Source organism: Nymphalis io, chromosome 14 (assembly GCF_905147045.1).
Source record: "Nymphalis io chromosome 14, ilAglIoxx1.1, whole genome shotgun sequence".
Lineage (NCBI taxonomy): Eukaryota > Metazoa > Arthropoda > Insecta > Lepidoptera > Nymphalidae > Nymphalis > Nymphalis io.
Genome location: NC_065901.1, coordinates 8,534,584 through 8,558,891, shown reverse-complemented (window position 1 = coordinate 8,558,891; position 24,308 = coordinate 8,534,584). Strand labels below are relative to the sequence as shown.

General features: G+C 29.7%; 2 protein-coding genes across 2 annotated transcripts; one reads left to right on the top strand and one right to left on the bottom strand.

The window, feature by feature from the left end:
• Positions 1-20,183: 20,183 nt before the first annotated feature.
• Positions 20,184-22,295, bottom strand: LOC126773253 (protein prenyltransferase alpha subunit repeat-containing protein 1). The gene is made up of 3 exons (XM_050494062.1): positions 22,060-22,295; positions 21,588-21,982; positions 20,184-21,451 (listed from the first exon to the last, which is right to left on the bottom strand). Exons 1-3 carry the CDS (start codon positions 22,134-22,136, stop codon positions 20,583-20,585), a joined length of 1,341 nt encoding a protein of 446 aa, XP_050350019.1. The 5' UTR covers positions 22,137-22,295; the 3' UTR covers positions 20,184-20,582.
• Positions 22,296-22,729: 434 nt separating this feature from the next.
• LOC126773312 (protein kish-A) lies at positions 22,730-23,562 on the top strand. The gene is made up of 3 exons (XM_050494144.1): positions 22,730-22,940; positions 23,008-23,117; positions 23,369-23,562. Exons 1-3 carry the CDS (start codon positions 22,938-22,940, stop codon positions 23,472-23,474), a joined length of 219 nt encoding a protein of 72 aa, XP_050350101.1. The 5' UTR covers positions 22,730-22,937; the 3' UTR covers positions 23,475-23,562.
• The last annotated feature ends 746 nt before the right edge of the window (positions 23,563-24,308 follow it).

Below are 24,308 nucleotides of genomic sequence, written 5' to 3'. Positions count from 1 at the left end.
TAAAAGAAAAATAACGCTCATTTCAATGGAGGTCAGATAGAAGTAGCATTTAAAGTAGGAAACTTTCAGAAAAAACACGTGAAAAGCTGACCCTGACCGAGAACGACGCAGAAATAGAAATACGATGACTTATTACGCAACGTTTTAAGTTATGCATATAAGAATTTCGCATTCTTTGACTAATTGGTTAGAGGAGAACCTGCCTATTACCTACCTAGCTCACTAAAAGCGTTTTGATTTAATAACGTCATTAGCAGATAATTCTCCATTGTTAAGTGCATTTAAAGAAATCGCTCTTTTTAAATAAATTGGAAGTGAAATATTAATTTAATCTTTCATTTTCTTGTTTTAAATAATTCATTTGTCGTTACGTCAAATATTTAAATATTTTCTGTAGCATTATACAGAATAGCATATTTTATTTTAGAATAGAATTAGAACAGTATATTTTAATGTCAATAAATTTAAGCTACAAAATAATATTAAAATCTTTATAGTTCAATTTTTGTCACAAAGGTTGCCTAAAAGAGATCGATGTAGCGATAAGGCTGACTTTGCTCGCCTTTAACCTGCTAAATATTCTGCACTATGATAATTTGCTATTTTGTCTGTGTGCAGTAATGTTTACAATTAAATTAATTAAAAAAACAACACATGTGTAGATAATGAGAAAAAACAGTGTTTATAAACTATATCTTATAAAAACAAATTTTATACACATGTAACCAAGGCTGAGTAAAGACACGCTAAAGAAACATAATATTCAAAGTGCAACGCCAAACATATCTTGTTTTATATTTGCATATTACAGCATAAAATATTGTATCAGATAAAGAACCTTATTGCATCAAAGCACAATATTATCTAGGAAATCGATGCTGTAAATTCTAAGCTTTAGGTAGGATAGGTTACACACTATTTATATCTTAGGTTGCATCGTAAGGTTGTAATGTTTGAACAAATATTTTTGTTTATATTATTTCTAATTCTAAAATCTATTACATAATCAAATAACATTTACTGAAGCTACTTGCTAGAAAGAACGATTCGAAAGCGACTTATGATTCAAAAGTTTTTATTTGCCTTCTTAAATACAGCATATTTTGACTTTTTAAAAGTAAATAAGTAATTAAATTAATTACAAATCCCCGATGACATTCCAATTACATAGGTTTTTAAGGAAAAAAATATATTAATTTTATTCAAGTTTACACAAAATAAAATTGTTCCAATAGAAATAAAAAATAAATTACATTTATATATATATATTATTTCTTAATGCATATATTAAATGGTTATAATGTGATTACATTATATTTTTTTATTTATTTTTACTAATGTTGTATATAAATATGTATCTTCCTACACGCCTATACGCTACACATATAAAGAAATTGATTATCAGTCTGACATCAGACGTGATGACATATTTACTTACCTAAAATGTCTTTAAACAACTACTTTACCATTTGTCTCCACATTTATAAAACTACAATATATAATAATGTTCGTGTATTATCTAAATAAGACGTACATAAAAGCAATACATGCTACGAGGATTTCATACACTCTGAGTCGGTACGAAGCCGCATGCATTTACGTGTCGAGATTAAAGTACGAACCATTTCAAAATGCCTTAACGCCGGTAACCGAGGTAAAATTTATAATACTACAACTATATCTTAAGTTTCATTTGCCAGAATTTTATTAAACGTTTATCCATGCTTAGCAATATGTAATATTGTTGCATGATATTCATTTTATAATTTTAACAGAACTAATAAAATATAAAAAGATAATTTTGGATTATTTGTTTTGTCTTCGATTTACAGAATACTGTTAAGCTTGTTTAGTAGACTCTATTGTTTTTATTAGTCTCGTTGGCGTAATAGTAAGCTTATAACGTTGCTGATCTTATAAGGTTTATTTGTCAAGTAAATCATTAGTTGCCTGGAACTAAGAGCTGGAAGTTAGCAGCTTTTATACACTTGAAAGTTAAGCCATTGGTCTACCGAGATCTCTCTCCGATCGTGTTGAACTGCAGTCCCATTAAATTATAAGAGTGAGTGAACAAAAGATGCCTCGATGCCACACACATACTTTGATATATAAGACAATACAAGTATATAGGGACGTCGAGTTTTTCTCGATAGATTCTACTTTTTGAACCGGTAAATTTAGTTTAGAGTATTTATATTCAGTCTAATTCTGTAACATGACTACTCAACGAATCAGTTATTTAAGCAGTGAGATACTACTATTTTTTATAAGACAATCATTTACGTTTAGCGTCAGATATAATGTTTTTGTGTTTATAGATCACAAAAATATCAAGCTAAATAACTTGAGAAATCTTTTGTTACATAGCACCGCAAGAATAAATTATATAATATTTTTAACACAATACTTAGAAATATCTCGAATTTAAAACATAATTGCAACTTACAATTTACTGAACTGCTTTTGTTATGAAATTATATTAAACTTCAATATTTATAGAGGGATTCGTCGAACAAAACTATAATTCATTGTATTCACGCTATATAAAAAAAGACAATGTCTAGTATGGATTAGGGGTTGGTGTGTAATTAAAAATAATTGCATCACTACCCATAATCATACGCTTTAAGGCTGAGAGCTAAAGCCAGGCTGTATTTCATACTACGCAGTACTACGCGCACTTAGAAACGTTCATTTACATATTATAGCTGGATTTATGAAGTGACATTGCTTTAAATGTACTAAATTATTCCATCTGTATATAATTTACGTGGTAACTGACTGTATAATTAAACAGAAACTGAATTAAGATAGGTAATATCTATTTATAAGGGACAAGTTAAATTATTATGAGAGCCAATTACAAAGTATTTTTATTGTAATTTCACTGGTGGTAGGGCTTTATGCAAGCCCGCCTGGGTAGGTACCACCCACTCATCAGATATTCTACCGCAAATCAGCAGTACTTGTTATTGTTGTGTTCCGGTTTGAAGGGTGAGTGAGCCAGTGTAATTACAGGCACAAGGAACATAAAATCAAGGAACATAAAAGGTTGGTGGCGCATTGGATATGTAAGCGATGGTTGACATTTCTTACAATGCCAATGTCTAAGGGCGTTTGTGACCACTTACCATCTGGTGGTCCATATGCTCGTCCGCCTTCCTATTCTATATAAAAAAAAATTGTAAAACTACTTACAAATAAAAACAATTTTAAACGTAACAATGAAGCATAGTAAGTGCAAATAAAACGCCGTAAACAAGACTATAAAATATAATATACTGCAGAAACTTGTATGATAACGTCACTTGAAAACAAAATTTGTATAGTTAGTAATAAAGCCAATTTTCCTGTAAATCATGTCATTCGCATACAACCTTACAGTTACAGTAAATTCCTTACGATAAAAATTTTTAACACTATATATTATAACCGCAAAACTTTTTACGGTATCCAATTACTATAATTATTTTTATTTACTTTAAAATTAAACAGAACAATCTAATTTTAAACTTACTTAGTTACTAATAGCCTTGTTAGGAAAACTTTAAATACCTTGAACCAAAAGGTGAATTATTTATTTAGAAGCCACCATTAACCAATTCCAAGTTTTGACTTGAAGGATAAACGTAAATATTTCAAAATTGAATAAATCATTATGAAGTTCTAAACAATGCAATTCGTAAATCACGTTTTGATGAGCCGCGATGGCCCAGTAGGTAAAATACGTTAATCGAAGATTTCAGGTTTGAACCCGGAGAAGCACCACTTTTTCAGTTCAGTTTTCGTGTACTTAATTTGTGTCTAAGATATATCAATAAATAAATAATATTAATATTTGTTATCAATAATTATGTCATTTCAAGTTATGTCAATTCATTCATAATTTTATTCTGTGGTAATGACGGTGAATTTGTATTTACAATTCATCTCGCAATCGCGGTGATGAAGAAAACATTGTGAAGAAACTGAATGTACCTAGAAAAATTCTGTCACAAGTACATCCCCCAATTGGAGCAAAAACTGCAAATCTTTCCTTGAAAAGAGAGTAGACGTTTGACCAATTTTCAGATTGTATAAATTACTTTTAAATCAAATTTTTGTGTTAAATATAATTTATATAGTTTACTAGGAGTAAATGATAACACTTTAACCTTTCTGTAAGTTGCTCCTAAATGTCAAAGAAAGTTGTATTTCTGCGTTGGCGGTTCAAACAAACGTGGACAGACGCAGAAATTAGAATACCTTGTTCGAATTTATTTCGAAGGAACAAATTATCTTACTCTCTCTTCAAAGGAAAAACATATGGATAAATATTTTAAATTAAACAAATAAATGTCTAAAAATGTTTTAATTACAAATATTATAATAGCAGCAAAACTATGTCCAAATTCACGGACGATATTTTGAATTAGGATTTTAAATAAACAATGCAAATATTTTGAATTTATAACAAGCACTGTAAAAATAATTCCATTCCATTCAATTTTTTTACCAAGTGCGTTTTTTATGAATAAACAATAGACGTCAATTGAAGCGACCACTCGTCTCTCTCTCACCCGTGAAATATTATAACTACGAATTCATTAAAAAAACAAAAGTTATTATTATTGATATTACTCAACCTTTTTAATTAATCCTACGTACTCTTAATAATGGTGCTATCTCGGGTTACTATTGTGCTGTCAAAAAATAAATAGTCGACCCTGATAGAGTATTCCTTTTTAGCTCTACAATCGCAATTAATTGGTTTTATTATTAATTTTGAAAGCTAGTATTGGTAATGAAAAATAAAAACCTTCCTTATAAAATTTAAAGTTAAGCTTTCGTTCAGTTTAATAAAATTTTAAATATAGAAATGTTGATACACTTTTTTGTTAAGTGAATAGTCTTATTGTCACAATCCAATATTTTATTGCAATAATTTTGTTTTAATACGATTAAATTTTCACAGATAAATTATTTTTAATGAACTATTTCACTCCTCTGTTAAGGAGAATAAGCACTTCATTCGTGGATATATGTATATGGATGGATGGATATTTAACTAGCTATTTTTACAAGGGCGTGGCATTAATTTATTAACCACCATCATGAGTACATTCTATAACAACGAATTCGTTAACTAGTTGTTACAAACAATTCGTTTTAAATATTTAATTTGACAAACTAAATTTAAAAAATAATAATATCCTGGAATATTTTTCACACACGGCAATCTGATCCCAAATTAAGCTTGTACAAAGCTTGTGCTATGGAAACCTGACAACTGATATACTACATATACTACTTTTCTTTTGTAAATACATACTTATAAAGATAATTACACCCAGACTCAGAACAAACAGACATATTCATGCACACAAATATCTGTCCTGGGTGGGAATCGAACGCACAACCTTCGGTGTGAAAGGCAAGTATCTACCAACCACGACAACCGGCTCGTCAAATATATACTATGTAGAGGCAACAACTACGGAACAGTTATCAATACATATTTATTACAACAGCACCGCTTTAAATTTATAATAAACTTAAAACAAAATATAAATACATCTGGCGCTACATTACTTCGTTCGCATAATAGGAGAGGCGTTGACTCAGCATTTCGTATTCAGGGCTTCCCTTTACCATTCTTTGTGTTCCGTACGTTTCATTTGAAAGCCAAATAGGTCAGTGGATTCGCTTACTTCCTTCTACTAGTTTGCTCTATGGGTATACATAAATTCACGATATGCGGGCTTTGATTGCTGAGATGGATATAATAGGTTTTTTTTCAATATCATCAATTTTTTTTAAGTTTGAATTGATAAAAGTCAATTACCTAATTTAAGAAAATGACAATTAGTACATTATTCTTTTGAAATAAAATATTAATCAGTAATATTTATCCGTTAGATTTTTTTTATTTTGTCACTATTTGATTTCAATGTTACATAATCATTAATCTACTATTCATAAATAATACACCATTCGGCTAGTTGTATTTAATTGTTCACTATTTACACGGACGTAATATGTGTTTCTATCCGTCATGTACGTAACATAATTTATGAATAGACTAATTACAGAGTTGTAGTGCAATTACTGTCAACTAAGCATGCTTATCTTGAATTAGTTTAGGTTATGCGTCTATTAACTCTTTTTTATTACGTCTATTTTTTTTAATACAGTTTTTTGAACTCGCGTTTCAGCCCACAATCATTCTGCCAAATTATTTTGTACCCTACCTTATAATGACATCAAATTGATAATCATAAAATACACAGACACTTAAAACGTAGCCTCATAATATCTAAATTATAAAGTATCAAAGCAATATTATTTCTCAGTTTTAGACTTCGTATTTCCTTTCAAGTATAAAAGTAGTGCACTTTAAATGAATGAATATTTAGCGCTACCGTTCATTCAAGGTCTTTAGAGAAAAAGTATAGCATTATTTTAGACGTAGTCTAATATTAATTCGATATCTTTAAATTGCTGTGTAAGCTTTATTTAACTCTAAAAATAAACATAAGTAATGTATGGATTTGTTATACAGCGCGAATGGGATTCAAAAAAGTTAAATAATACAAGAAAAATATATACAAAGTTAGGTAAGCTTAATTTTATTTTTGATGATTATGATATTGTTGAATTTTATAAGAGAAAGAAAAAAAATTAGTTTTACAGTAAAGTAAAAAAATCTTGTTTCACATGGATTTCAAAGAAAAAGAGAAGGGAGATACAAATTATTTTTCTTACAGGTCGTTAAATAAACTAAACAAGTAAAACAAAATTACTTTTAGAGAATATAATTTTCTGACAATTTGATAAGAAATGTTTTGTTTTATAAATTTTCAATGAGACTGATTAAATTATTACATCTAAATATACAAAATAAATTATACTAAATAATTCTTAAATGGAAGTTAAATGAATATTCTATTATAAAAAAATTGACAACGGGTATTTAATATACCCCATGTAATATACCATATGTGTATATAAGCGTCATCGAAATGTTCAATACAGTGGTGTTATACAATATGTAGCTTCGAACATAATACCGGGGATAACTTGAGGCCCTCATTTATCTGGTTTCAAGCCTTAGTCACGTCCTGCCTATTAAGTGTAAGTGGCAAGATATGACGCGTTATCAATATTACGCGTGCTCGCTGGCGTTAGGCATTCATTCGTCGTGTTGAATCGAATAAATCATGTCATAATATATTTCTAAAGTAGTATTTAAATAGATAATATAATTTTGTATTAAAAGTAGTCGATAACGCAAAAAATCATTCAGGTCGAAGGTTAATGTTACAGAGTACCTACCTGCATTTAAAGTTTTAATGTTTTAATTAATTGTTATAATAAATTAAAATATTATATAATTAAAAATAACCTTAGAATTAGAATTTTTTATTTATAATATAGATTTTTTATGGCTTTATTTATTATTAAGTATTCGTCATAAACTTTAACTGATATTTTTGTTATAAAAATAAACTTAGTTAATGAATAGCAAATTGGTGTAAGGAAGTAGTATTAAACCTTTCCTATAAATATAAACCATATAAAACAGTAAGAGCGTTTCTTGCCGGTTACTCTCAGGAGAATCATCTTTCATCAATCGTCCTACTATTACGTCCTACGGTGGTATTTCTACGATAAAATTATTTAGTAAGGTGACAATAAAACACTTTTTTATGTTATAGATAGGCGGAAGGGCATATGGGCCACCAGATGATATGTGGTCACCATCGCCCATAGACATTACCGCTGTAAAAATATTAACCAATTCTTACATCGTTAAATCAATCATCCCTCAAACCGTAACACAACAATACTCAGTATTGCTTGTTGCCTGTTCGGTGGAACAAAATGTCACTCCTTAATGTTTATTTTGCTATCTATTAGTATTTTATAAGTTAAATAATTCTAGAATATAAATTATCTTTAATATTTCATTAGTTATGCGAAAGAAACACTATCGATGTCAATACATTCAATGCTTATTAAATTATATGTTAATATAATTCAATATAATAAGAATGTAGGTACTCTACCAAAGTAGTAAATTAAATCTTTAGATATAAAAAATAAAACTCATAAGCAGGGTGCAGTGGTGCAGTCTAAAGATAGTTATTTCAGAGAAATTATTAATATAGATGTGATACACCTACGTAATGTTTTTGCACACGTGCAATTGCACAGTTGCAAACACAGATGTCCACTTTATCTCGTACTCATAGACCGATCACACTGCAATCTGACACGACCGGAAAGATGGCGCGCAGAACGAGTGGCTTTACATGCATTCCGAGGACATTAAGACTGCTAATATCCGGACAGTATCTGAGATATTTAGAAAAACCCAACGTATAATTCCATAGTCACATTTAATAACGCGTTGCTTGCCTGTGATTACTCATTATACTCGATACTACGAAATACAAGGCATTATTATGCAACAATAGACAAATCGTTTTTATTGGCATAACTAGAAATTTCAGTAAAAACCTACCTACCAGCAATACGTTTTTTATCGAGAAGAGCTAAACTGTACCATTCAATTGGGTAAAGACTATTTTAATAGGATATTTCACGCTACTCCACTGCAGTTTGATAAAAACCCAATATGAGGGAATTTCATCCAACATATGGGCTTCCTTGTTTTCTATGAAATGACGATACATTTCGGATTTCATCAAGTCGATCTACATGTTTTTCTTCAATCCACTGGGGCCATTTCGGCTATTTTTGTATATAAATTTATACTTTTACGAATATATTATAATTTTTTTATCTTTGTAAATCAAAGCACTATGTAACTGTAAAATATTGCCGATAAATATTCTGTTACTTTCTAAAAGCACTATTAAAATGCTTTCTACAACTAGCTTTGAGCTCTGAAATTTCTCCTTGTCGGATTCCTTCATTGCTTGTATGCTCTGCAACTGGCCAGCCTTTGAGAATAAATCTTAAATTCAACGTTGAATATCAGCAAAAAATCTTTCCTTCAACTTCAACCTATCGAATTGAAATATAAAAAAGAGGATATTAAAAATCAGTATTATGTGGTAATAAGTTAAGAAATAAATTTAATGTTACCACTTTATATTAGAATATAAAGATTATTTCCGAAAATATTTAAGCACTTTGTCGCTCTGATGGATATAAAACTACATTTCCATACAAAACTTTCTTAAAAAAGATTAAGGAATTATTCGTCTAAATGCTTATCAAAAATTTAACGGAAACATTTCGTTAAGGTTACATTGCTGGTTGATGGTTGCTTCGCAATGAACGAAATCACCTCAAGTGCTATACTTTTACGACGCGTTGCGTTATAAAATGTCCCACACTTCTGCTTTGGATACTTCCAGATAAAACAACTGGAGTTTGGTAAAAAGTAATGAATTTCGTTTGTAAAAAACACACGTACTTATGATTTGTCAATCCACCATCAAACCAATCTATACATATGTACAAATAAATAAATATGAAGTGTCCGATGTGATTTTATAACAATATAAAACGATTTTACAACAACAATAACGATCTTTTTTTATTTTAGATTATCGCTGCTACTTAATAATAATCTAAATTTTTCACATCTATAATTCAAATAGGCATAATTAAAATAGGTTAAAATGGCAGCATTTTAAAATCTCGTCACAAACTGAATTCTACGCTGTCAAAGTCAGTAATTTAATAAAAACCTAGTGTATATATAGTATATATAACATTTTATATATACACTATTGCACTATATTTACATTTGGTTGATGGTTTTTAAAAAAAGACATAAATAATCAAGTTATACTTGTAAAGATAATCTCTCTATCTGTCTATGTGATTTATATAAGACTAGTTTTTAATTGATTTTTTAGCTTTTTTTAAATTATGATGGCGTATACATAATTAATTCTTAAATAATATATTTACCATTTCTGTACCATAAAAAACGACAAACAAATAAATAAACAAACTCACTTTGCATTTTATAATATTAGTTATTATATAATATTAATTACCTGACAAAAACCTTTTTTTTGTATCGGCGTAGATGTTGCAATTAAGTCATTCTTATGTAATTGAATGTCTATTATAAATTCGCCTTCATGTGCCAGACACTATTTAGCTATATATCACATATTTTCTTACAAATTTCAATAAAAAAAATTAAAAATCATATTTAATATTTGCAAAAATAAAAACAATTAATTTTTCACCCAACTCTCATCCAACCCTCACTTGACCTTATTTTGAGCATGATGTATTTTACTAGCCCCGTTGAACTGATACAGTTGAATAAATATTTACAAATTACTTTTAAAAACAACCTGCTTAATTATATTAATATAAAAATAGAAGAAGCTACAAATAGATTATATATCTTATTGAATTGAATATCATATAACATAATCTTAAAAGAAAGTAAATTAAAAATACATGTTTTTAATGCATATTAAATTTTGTTTTTTAATATATATAAAACCCGATTGTAGAGAGTTTGTATTGAATACGCCAGCGCAGTTAAAGGAAAAAGGACATAATGTTCTTCATCACCTACCTGACGGCTGGTGACGGCAGACGTGGTCTCAAGAGTGGTTTCAAATTCTTATAAATGCCAATGGGAGATGTGACCATTAAGTAAGAGGTCTAAATAAAAACCCACATTCTTATTTAAAAAAAAACACAAATAAATATAATAAAGTTCGCGGGGTGCAATCGGCGCTTTGGACACCGGCGAGGTTCCCATGGGGGAAACACGTAATGCGTTTTTCCAGCGTTAAAAAAAGCCGTGTAATGTGCCTGTTCATGAAAATAATTATGCAATAGCCTGAATACCAATGCATCCGCTACTCAATAAAATAATCTAAGTAACGTCAAAACAGTTAATAAATAAATAACAATTGCATATTTAGTTTCAGAAATGATCAAAATTTATTTACCATTTTTGTTGGACAATTTTTTGTGAAGCCGGAACTACGCTTTTTCAGATTCAAAATTGCGCCAACTGACTGACGCATATACTAAAAGTTTTAAAACGATATACATACTTATGTATATTTGTACATATTCAAAATGCTACCTGTTTGTCATCGTCATCTATATATATTGTCTGGCATCGTCAGTGTTCCAGTCAGCATTTTTTTTCTTTTTTTAAGTAATACAGGTTTGAGATTTATTGTATCACAAAGATCAAAGGTGTCCCTTCGTCTACCTTTCTGGATTGGAAAGTAATGTATGTAGATACTAATACTTTGTTAATCATATTAAAGTAATTTGTTTTTATACTGCCATCTCACTAGTTGCTACAGAAAGCTAGGTAGCTGTAGACATTGCCGCCTATTTATACCTATAGCTTTCGAGCGACGTGTTTTGTGTGTTACCTGGTTTTCTGTGTCGGTTCGAACACTTTAAAAAAAGTTTTTATTACGTTAGCTAATGTCAAAAATAGTATAAATTTTACACAAATAAAAAATAACCTTTTTAAATACATTTAAAAATTAAATCATAAAATGCGCTTTTAAATTACCTTTACAATAGAACGAAAAAAAACATGCTTTAATGGTACTTACAAATATATAATCAACATTTATTATAGATTAAATATTATTCTATATTAATGGATAAAAGCGGCATAAGGCCTGAGCCACCCTAGTCTTGCTGTCCAAAGGAGACCTCTTGCCTTAAAATTTGATGTACCTTTCTTTAACTCTTATAATAACAATCTACGTACATTCTATATTTATTATTAGCCTATTTCTCTTATAAAGCTGTACCTATTGAACGTACACGTATCCCCAACTTTCCAAATCTGCGCAGGCAGTAAAACGGCGTATTGGCAGGACGGTATTCGTAATCTAAAAACGCGCAGATACTTTTATCATTGCCAATTAATTAATTGAAATTGTATGTGAAAATCCAATAATATTTAAGTTTGCTACATTTTAGGTCAACTGAATTAGTTGGACAATTTTTTTATTGCAAATAGGTAGGCATATTTGCAAATGGGCTACCTGATGGTAGGTAGGTAAGTGGTCACCATCGCCCAGAGGCATAATAACCAATGTTCAACCCACCTTAGGAACTAAGGTATGATAACGCCTGTGGATACAATAGCTTACTCACACTTCGAACTGTAACATAACAATACTAAATATTGTTAATTGATGGTTGAATTAGTTTACGTTTAATTAATGATGTAAAATGATGACGAAAGACTTGTTTATAAACAAAGAAAAAGTTCCTGCTGCGAATTGATAGAATTGGTGGATACAACTGATGTGTCATAATTAAATTCTGGTTTCCTCACGATATTTTTCTTCGCCGCCCAGCATGAGATTAATTATAAACACAAATTAGGCACTTGTCCAAAGTCACAGGCTGTTAAGTGGCCCTCGACGTGGGATTTTTCATAATTTTTCATTCAATCATTTAAAATTCATAATTTAAAAATAAGCTTCAATCAATGTTTAAGTGGAAGGCGACATTGACATTCGGATATTTTCCAAATTAATTAGAAAAGATCACGAGCCAAGACCGAGCCTAGAAGAGCCGAGATGAAAGTAAAAAAATAATATATTCACTCGTAATATTAGATTAATTTGTGTTGATTTTATTCCAACGGTATTATAATTCTTATTGAATTCAAAATTAGACTGTTGGAAGAGAAACATTCTTTATGGCAAATAAAATACTCGAAATATACCTACAATCTAAGGTTAAAATTATCATTTTCCCTAAGTGACAGTATTACGCCTCAAAAGATCGCAAGTGATAAAAAGGTGTAAATATTTGATGTTTTTAATATGTAGGTATATATAGACCAAGAAAATGTTTACTTAAATAGTAGATCGACTAGTTATAAATATAGAAACTCATTTGTATTTGAAATAAATCTTACTCATGCATTTAAAGCCCTTAGATATGAAAGAAAGCTCCTTATTCTCCCTGGAGAAATCTAACGCTTTCACAGACATCAAAGGGAAATAATAAAAGGAAAAAGTAACTCAGACATTGATTGTGACAATTGAAATGACAAGCGATAACTACTGATTTGATAGAGGAAGAATAATTTTTTTGTGAAATTATATATTATAATATTGGACTTTTAAGCTTTGTTTAGCACGTGTTAAGTTAAACGCTGATGCCTCTCTTTCTCTCTTCATTTTGTTGATTTAAGTTGATATTCGAAAGAAGACACAGCACTGTTTTACTAATCACTCTCGTATTAATCAAACAGTATTTACAGGCGGGATTTGTTTATAAGTAAAATTTCTATAAAGTTTAACATGTTTATATTCTTGTATTTAAAAAGTGTTGTTAATTAAATTGAAACAGTGAATATACTATTCCTATACATACCTACGTAGATATTAACTTCAAATTTTACAAGGTCTTCAATTTACTAACACTACAATTCTACAAGGTCTACAATTTTGTAGTAAAAAACAAATAAAAAGTGTACATGTGATATACTAAACCTTAAAATTAAAAAATTAAATTGAAGTTTAAAAACTTAATACGATGTGTAAAGTACTGTTATATCGATAGGACTATAATATTAAATAATTTATCACGTTTGTATGGCAAGGGGCCAAACATCGCTAATGTTCAACTTGTGTGAAGCAAGACTTAGTTCCAGCATTTAAGATCTCAACAAAATAGATAGAATAGTGTTATCCATGTGATATATAACTACCTCAATCATTATATAATTACTTTTATCAAACTTTATATAAAAGTTTTTAAGGAAAGAATCAACAATTGGATATTGTTAATCATTACATCAGTCTGGTTCTTTTTTTCTATAAGGAAATTATTTAAAAATTAATCCTATTTTTGTCATTTATTTCATTCGTTTTAGTAATTTAAATGCTTTTTTTATCGAAATCAATGTTTGAAATAATAAAAATACTTCACAAATTGCTCTCAAGACCTGTGTCACTTACACGTGCCCCAGTTGCGACGCGATTGCTCTGAAAATGTAATTTGAAAATACTTATATAAGTAGTACACTACTACCGACTGATACGTAAATGAACCTTAATATATAATATAAAAAGACGTCAGTTATTTTTGGATTTAAAAATATATAGAGCAGTACAAATAGTTCATAGAAGTTTAAATAGGAAATCATTAGGTAACTAAACTAAACTTGACTAAACTTTTACTTTAGCAATTACCAACTATAAGCGACGAAATGATTATGTGCCAACATAACATTACATAACATTACATAACATATAACATTTTTTTTAATTATCAATAAATTAACTTCATTAGAAAATACAATAGAAATTTATATATAATATGTAACACATTTGCATATAAAATATATAAATAATTATTGTTAACTCGATAATTTAATAGAGACTTAATAGTTTTATTTTAATAATAGACCTATTTATTTGCATAATGTTATTGTATAATTAATTGCCGTTCAAAAATGTAAGCTTCATTTAATCAGAAATGGAAGCCAGACGTTGCTGTTCGTAAATGCACCGAATAACGTAGCAATTTTCAAACCCACAATTTAGAGAACGTCAACCGAAATTGTGCCTAATAGGTTTATTTTAAGTTAGCTTTTACAATGAATGCGTTGCACTGCGGATTTTCGGAGAATACCTAACAAGTTAGACGAATAAATAGGAATTATATTCCGTTTTCGTATAGGTCGTTCAACTCGGATGCATTTGTTATTAGATACGTGATAGATTGATACAAATATCAGACTAAAATTTTAACGATACGGTTATAAGCGGTTTTTATTTGTAATTACATTAATAATAATTTATGTTGCGTAAATTCAATAAAAAAATCAAAATAAAATAACTTTGAATGTAAAATACCGTATATGTATATTTCATAAAAATTGTTACTAAATTCATAAAGATGATTCCTGAAAAGATGATATCCAGTATCGTCTTTCATCAATTTCAAATAGGGAAAACCATTAAGCGAATGTAGAGCCTCGAGCCTCAACCTATTTATATAAGCGTTGCTCGCTGAAAGGATGAAAGGACACGGAATGAAATGCCTTGTTTAAAAGGTGTCGGTCGATATGAAAAGCTATGCCGTGATGAATCTGCAGTAGTCATTACATTATTTAAAAATAAACTCGTACTCTAGTCTTATACTGACCTGGAATTAACAAAGAGCTCCTACTGCTTTATCAACAAAATTTAAATTAATGTTTACACAAAACATATGAGATAAGACTTAATTGAAACTAATTAAATATGTGGCAATATGTGCTACGATTTAATTTTACCATTAATAAATAATTTTTCTTATCAGTTTCAAAATATTTTTGGCGACGGCATCATACAATAAAGGTTTCTTTGAGTAAATCATGCGTCCTAATTACCGAAAATAATTTCTTGAGACGATAACACAAAGCGGGCATGAAGATTCACTGAAAGTGGCGCGAAAACATCTTTACACACCTGTGACGCTGAGCAAGGACATGATGGGACGAGTGTCCGTCTGGCCTGGCTGGCCCGTCGACCCGAGGCGGTCGGCGGGGCCGGCGCCTCACCGGCCGCCGCGGGGCGCCATATCTCGCACACGCGCGCCCGGCTCTACGCGGCCCGGCGACCGACTGACGCCCGGCGCCTCGCCGCCGAGCCATCAACCTACAAACCGCAGGACATGCCTCCGCCGGCCGGCGCCCCTGCGGACGGCACGATTACCACTCATCACAAGCCTAGCACGAACGCGCACATGGAAAACTCACTGATATGTTCCCACTGATACAGTTACACTCGCGACCGCGCCACCACGACTTCGAAGGCAACGAAAGCTCGTCGTGTTAGCCCGAGTAGTAATAAGGCTTCGAAAGCGCATCCACACATTTTTACGTTCACGTTCGCTACGCAGGCGCACTGGAAACGTCTTCTGACATCACCGGCACCCGGATTATTTTCGCCCGGCGAGGTAAATACCCTCACATCGATCGGACCCGGTTAAACTGAATGCAATTATTGCACTGGCCTAGTCTCCTTACTGTTACACTTTTAGACACTATGTCGTAATATGCGAATATTGAAAGTAATTAAAAAAAATTGTCTAATAAATAATAATAGTATTAATAAACAAAAGCATGTCGTAGCATGTCTCGTAGCGAAACGTTTATTGACACACAAAGATGCTACATTTATTAAATTTTTCGAAATGATATTATTTAAGTAATATATTTTATATATCTACGATCAGATTCATGTTAATTGAAATGATCGTTACATTTATATATTACAACTTTTTAAACAATTTTTATTCCATGTTCATGCGTATTTTTACTTTGTAACTTACAAAGTTATAATTCATGTTAATTTTATAGGTGTTTATCGTGTTTTACATTTGTTGTTATCAGGAATAATGAAATAAAATTAATAATTGTGTTTATTACTTTATATTTCTAGCCAATAAATAATGAGTATTGTCCAAATATCGAATACCAATAATTCCATAAAATGGTAAGCAAATGTAAACGAGGTGTGTAATGAATAATAAATCATAAAATTATACCATTATAAGTAATTTTCAAAATATTCACAACTCTGTCTGAAATTGTCAACACGTAGACGCATGTTGTGCAGTTTTTTTGGACTCATTGTGTTAGACAAGTTCCTTGCTTAATTTCTATATCATATTGTAAGAAAAATTGTCATTCTCAGCTGAAAATATTGTGGTTGATGAATTTTGACTTAACATTAGAATTTTTTCTAATGTTAAGCAAAAGTTGTGATTGTTACTTTACATGTTTTTAATATTTAAAATGAATAAATAGACTGCTTTCATGATAGCGGAGGTGACTTTTGGGTCTTTGGAATATTGTCAAAACTCGAACAAGACTCATATTGTAGGTATTATGTAATATTTATTGTTATAGTATCTAGATAATTTAAGAATATTTTCTGGTCTCTTTCCCACTTATATACATCTTACATTTGGTAAAAACCTAATTTTATTTTTCATGTGTACTTTTTTTATTATTAATCTTCAAAAAAACATTTAAGAACTCGTGTTCCTTCGAATAACGTAAACGCTCGTTCTTTGCGTAGCGGTAACCCTTCTCCGCTTTCATGCATAATGAGAAACCTATCTAACTTAGTAAGCCTGATTAAAATCACCACTACTTGAGACAGGCTTTCATTATGTAGTAGGTGTCACTGACATTGTGATGAGTATGACAGTACCCGCAATTATTTTTTTTAAATTGAACAAGTCATAGCAGTTATTTGAATTTTAAATTAGTAATAAATCAACGTTTGGTTACACAAATAATCTCTGTCAATGAGTTGTTGTACCTGCCAACACTGTTACGTAATTCGCACGTGGTGGCAGCGTCACTCGGCCCTACCGACTTTTCACGAAATCGCTCGAACTCAAATAAGAATATCGATCGAAAGCCCGTGAACGCGCGACACTGTTGTGACGTCACAAACGACTAAACTCCTACGATGCTATGTGCATCTGATCAGTATTGTAATTACGATCTTTTGCTATAGTCTTAGAGTTTATAGTCGTATCATAAAGAGTTCAACCTTAATCGGATGTAAGGATGTAGTAGGTGCTGCCAACGATACTCCCAATGTGCGAGCCTCCTGACCCATATTGAACGTACTCGACTGTCCTAAAACTGCGTAATGCGTATGCATATAAGTATTATTTAAAAAAATATATATTCTGAAATATGATAGTAGAACAAACTTTCTTATTTATTTATGATTTACTATGATTACTTACTAATATATCGTCAAAAATAGCTTCTTAAAGTTTGATTTATTTTTTTGTTTGGTTTTTAAACTCTCCAAGTAGCGATTACAATCGAATTTAGTTCTTTTTTCTGGAATGATAACTTAACATAATTCTGTACCTCTGTTGAAATAATAAATAAGTACTTATTGTTGTCCAGGAGAACGTTTAATATTTCTTAGCAAAAACAAATAGATAACAAGAACAAAGAACGTTAGCTAAAATTATTAGCATTATTTATTTTGATATACTTTGTTATATCTTTTTATTATCAAAAATTAAAATTATTTCTAAAATGAGACCATAATGATTAGCTCCTGTGTCGTGAGATTGAAGATTATATTAAGAAAGTAAGATTAAATAGATCAGCAAAATATATAATTAGTCATTGGTTATAAGGGCTAACAAATCATAAAATATCATATAAGTAATTATGTATCGATTGATATGCAATATACAAGATAGAACACGATAGAACACGACTTTAGATGCATAAGATATGATACGCAATGTCTCAAAGTACTACCACAGATCATATAATACTTACTACGATACTGAATAAAAAAAGATTAGTTCAAAGTGAATATAATCTGTATATATGTATGCAAACCTCACTATATGAATATACAAAGTTTATAACGAAATATACTTTTATTCCTTATGTAATTGCTAGACTCAATTTCCTTATGGCAAAATTTGTTATATTAGACTGTTTGATATTTTTGGTTTGAGTTATTTAATTTTATATATTATATAGACTGTCACCGCCTACTTGGTGGTAGGGCCTTGTGCAAGCCCGTCTGAGTAGTAGTTGCTACCTACTCATCAGATTTTCAACCGCCAAACAGTAACACTTAGTATTGTGTTCCGGTTTGAATGGTTAGTAAGCAAGTGTAACACAAGGGACATAACATCTTAGTTCCCAAGGTGGGTGGCGCATTGGAAATATAATAAATTATATAAATAAATAGTTAGTAATGGTTAGTATTTAGTAATGGTGGTCACTTACCATCAGGTGAGCCATCTGCCCGTCCGCCTTATTATTTCAAAATATATATATTTAAAATATTTAAAAGACATTGTCCTGCCTGTTTATATATAGAAGTTTTTATAAACAACCAATGGAACACTATAGAAGTCGATGTGCAGCAGCGCCATCTAGGATCGAGTTACAACAAAGGGAATAGTAAAAATCTTCTTTATGAAAAAATACAACAAACACAATTTTTTATGATAACCGGATAAACGATTTTACAGTCTACTGAAAATAAAAAAGGGTCGAAATCAATTTTTAAATATAGATTGACGAGGACAAGATTAGATTAGCCCAATAGCAAAGCATTTTTTTTTATTATATCTGGGCATACAAAGGTATACTATTATTATATTTTATTACTTACGAATAATTAGGCCCAGTGGTAAGAACGCGTGAATCTTAACCGATAATCGTGGCTTCAAACCCGGGCAACTACTAAATTTTCATGTGCTTAATTTGTGATTTGTTATCAATTAATACTTCCGGTCCTACATATACGGCTAGTTCGGGTACATCTTGATGATTATTTATAAGTATAGATTAAAACTTCTGTTTAACAATTTAATTAGTAATTTCATATTCAAATAAATAGTTGATTCATATTTGTTTATACTTGGAACATTTTATTATATATTATTCTATTTATTAATGGCGCCTTCTGCTTGTCAGCTTCCGGCGCAATTAATAAATAGTGCTTATTGTTTATTTATATTTTCTCAAATTATGTCGATTAATCAATGCTATAATAATTTTGTTTTATTATGTATAATGTAAGGATTAAGCTACTAGAATCTTATTTTACTGATCTGGCTAGGTTATCTGCTGCTTATCAACTTCCGGTGTAATATATTAATCTTTAATGTTACATAATCCTGTATTATTAAATAATATTTGTCCGTAAATAATCATTAGAATAATTAAGATAAACAATGTTTAATATTATCTTTTAAGTTTGTAAATTTAGTATTAAATTAGGTCAAGATGTTTTTGTATAAATACCGCCAGTTTAAACATATCGGGCATTGGTATTGTAACCGTTGTAACGAGCATTACAAGTGTTTTCTTATATAACGTATCGTCATTTTCGCCGCCACCCTGGTAATCCACCTTATATAGATTATAATTCATCTCATGCTTTACGGTGAAGGAAAACATCGTGAGGAAACCTATAGTGTATAATTTTACTGAAATTCTGTCACATGTGTATTCCACCAACCCTCACTGGAGCAGCGTAGTGGAATAAACTTCAAACCTTCTCCTTAAAAAGGGAGAGGAGGCCTTTAGCCCAGAAGTGGGACATTCACAGGCTGTTACAGATTTAATCAACATTCCTGTTACATTGTAGTCAATTATTATGATATTAAAATAGATTAGAATAAAACAGATATTGAATTTCTAGAAATGTCTATTATTTTAAATAAAATACACCCATTAAAACATAAGAACATACACAACTATATTACAGCAATAAAATTTAATACAAATTACTTTTTGTAATTAAATAACACAATTATCATACCCAGCAGGATTCTAACACATAATGTGATATCTCTTCATCTATCATTCATTGCTTTCCAAGTCTGTCTTTTCTATACACTTAAAATTAAAAAACTAAAATGTGACTATATATTAGACTCAAATATTAAGTATATTTTTCTTACATGACTATAATATAATCTTTTTATAATAGAAAATTGGAAAAATGGTAAATATTTTTTTGTATTATGGAACTATTAAATACGTCAAAATGATTGCTACTGCAGTATTATATCAAAACACTCACAAATGCATTTTACATGACATTGTTAAAACCTTCAACAAACTTTAAATATTTCTCATGTCTATCTGCATTGGCGTCCCCATCTTTTCGTCTTTCTTCAATAAATTGCTTTTCATGTGAGAGAATTACTTTAAACAATACACTCGAGTAAATATGGTTTGTATCGTACCTTCCAATTTTAGCTTGCTTTTGCCTTATATCATCAAAGTTGCAAATTTTGCAATTTTTCTTTACTAGTGCACCATTATGTCTGACAAGACCAAAATGGTCATACATTATCACAATAATTTCATGCAAAATGAATCTTCTGTGATACCAGAGAGTCTCGTGATATTTATAAAAATGTATCAACTCATTATTCAATACCAATGCATGAAATAATATTTCGATTTTTTTACACATCTGCACATAATTCACATTACAGTTACAAATTTTATTTGAATAAGAAAGAAGGAGGTTCATCAGATTTTCCTCTGAGTAGCCAAGTAAATTTTCCTCTGAAGCTTGAATCGTTACATCCTTTGGAAAGTTTGATGCCAGAACTCTAACAAGATTCTTTCTTAAATTAATATTTAAAGTTTTTTCAAGACTTTTCCAAGAGTTGTTACAAAGATTATACAGATTTTTAATACAATATTGATGATAGTGAAAGCAGCTGAAGTCTGATACATGTTTTGATGTCCATTTTTCTGAAGAATTGTATTCTTTAATGTAAAGAGCATTGGGATCATAATATGTTGAGATTGTTTTTAGTTTATTTAACAACCACATCCGATGATTCCAACTATGATAGTTATTTGGACTCTTATCTGAAGCTAAATCACAAATAATTAATTCATCGTTAATTATATGTTCAATGCTATTCCTTTCATAGTTCTCATCTGAAATAAAAACATATTATAATAATTGTTAGATTGAATATTTCTAAAACATATAGCCTATGACATCCTAGATAAGAAGAAAGAGAACAAAAGATAAACAATTATATTTTGTATTAATTTTTGTAATGATACATACCCTGAAAAATTGATTCCAGAAGCCATCTTCGATATACAAATGCTTCATTACACTTAGGTTTTCTTGACAAAACAAGCCTTATAAAATGCAATTCGCTAGTCTTATCTAACAAGAGTCCAAGCACCAAATCACGTCTTTTGTTCCATAAAGAATTGATTTCTGGATTAAGTAAAATTGTCACATTCAGCAACCTGATCAAGCGATCAGAATCTATATTTGAGATCTTCTTAGACTTGCGTTTTGACTTAGAACTATATTTATCCATAAGTTCCGAATAACAATACATATAAACATGCTTAACACACCAAGACTCTAAGCCTAAGCAGTTTTCCAAATGTAGGACAGGAGATTTATTTTGAAAATTTATATCCATAGGAACCACATCAAAGGCATACCTGAAAATATGGCGTTTTAACATTTTTTAACTCAAGTATAAACAAAGAAGCTGAAAATTTGCCAAATGTTTACTTACAAATCAGCAATTTTGGCCAAAACATTGTGTACGTCTTTTATTATTTTCTCCACTAAAGCAAACTTATCGTCTTCCATTGTGTAGCTTGTCTTTTAAGAACTACTACTAAAATAATGATAACCTTAATTATTAGTAAAGATTTAAGAGATGCTTAAAAATATATCCTAACCCATTTTCACTTGACTTTCGTATGTTTATTATTTTTTTATACATTCCATAAACATTTATAGACTAATGATGAGTCTTCTGCGAAGTTCGCATTGCGAAAACAGGAGCATAGGTAACAATTTATTTATTCTTTACTTAGTCCTTTGCTAGTTAATTCTTGGTTAAGTTTCCAATTCTATATTGTAGGATTTAAAAAACATTGTGCAATATAATAATGAAAATGAATTTGTGTCTTTTTGTGAAATTTTATAATTTGGTGTAATTTTATCTAAAACAAAAATTGTGTTATTTAGATATTGTATATTAATAATGTTCGTTAATATACAATATGACGTTCAATTGTAACTTAAAGAGAAAAGAAAGTAGAAACACTAATCTTATCACTATTCTCAATTCTCTGAACATAATAGTTTTCTGATTCTGCAATCATTATTGTCTACGTATGTCGTCAAACGTATCCGTTATAAGATGTCAATGTCAATAACAATTCATGTTTGTGTCAAAAGTTGTCATAGGTATTCCTTATTGAGAATTGAATATTTATTAATATTAATAAATATCTAAAACCCTATTTCTGATTTTGTTTTTTCTGAATGACTAACTTAACAAGGAATTGAGTATAATTTTTAAATATTTTACTATAGTAATTCTCAGTAATTTAAGAAGTACATTAAAACATTTTGATACTATAATATTTATATCAAGTTAACATGGTACGTAAAATTTTATTATACATTTTTGTACAGACAAGATGGACAATAACGTAATTTATTGTTACAGAGTGCAATATTCAACTTTCAAAGTTTACTATCAGTAATATTACTCTTAATATGCACTTGTGCCTACTTGAGATCCTTCTTTCCTAGTATCATAGACAGGAATAAAACTGGGTAAGTAATTTTTCCTATTATATATTTTTAAAATTATTTGTACAAAGGTTATTGGAACAACTGTTGATAAAAATATAAAGTTTCTATAATTAAGAATACAAGTACAGACATTAAAAATTTTCAATATTTAATAATTATATTTTTTAAGTAGGAACTTGGTCCTAACATAATATGTTGCATAATTAAATAAAATGAAGCTTTTTCAATTAGCATAAATCTTTAAATAAAATGATATCATGATATTGTTTCAGGCTTTTTGGAACCTTCTGGAAATGTGCACGAATTGGTGAACGTAAATCTCCCTATGTGGCCACTTGTTGTGTTATAATGGCTTTCACAATACTTTTTCTAACATAAATACTAGATCATGAGTATCTAAGACACCAAATAAAACAGGATAATTTAATATACTATGATGAATAAATAAAACTTTTTGTTTATTTTATATTTCTTTTATTATATGAATCATTTCTAGCACAGATAAAAATTTAATGAAAAACAGTACATACTAGTATAATATAAAGAGATTATAAAACAGTCACAAAATCTAACAGTAATCAATGCTACATTTTGAAATCAACACGGAAATATTTTTTTAAATAAAAATAACTTGTTTATCAATAAAGCAACAGTCTTACATGCTGATGTTAACAAGTGTCGATTATGATTGATGGAGTTTTTGAATTTTCTAAGAAAAACATTTCTCAGCAATGCAGCAAATTTGTACATTCATTTTTATGAATATATTATTGTAGTAACCAATTTTGATTAAAGATATACAATTGTATGACACAAGGTTATAAAATGTTTCACAAAAAAAAAAGAGTGAATAGACAATTTTAAATAATATTATTATTTTGTAATTGAAGTACAAATATTCTTATTCTGAGCTGTTTAATCATATTGTTATATTATCATTACAGTTGTCTTGAAAACCTAGTGCATATTAAAACTCTAACATATCTATAAATTAGAGCATAAATCAGTCTAGACATAGTCCTCTATAATAGCTAACATAGTTAAATACAGCGACACACATACAACTACAAGCTATTGCTAAAAAAATATGTAATTAACTTCGATGCATTGAGTCATATTATTACACGTATGAAGGTTTCGGTATAAAGTAACAAATTACTCTATAAATGTGTAAATGACAAAATTTGTTCTGGATATGAGACTAGCCTCAAT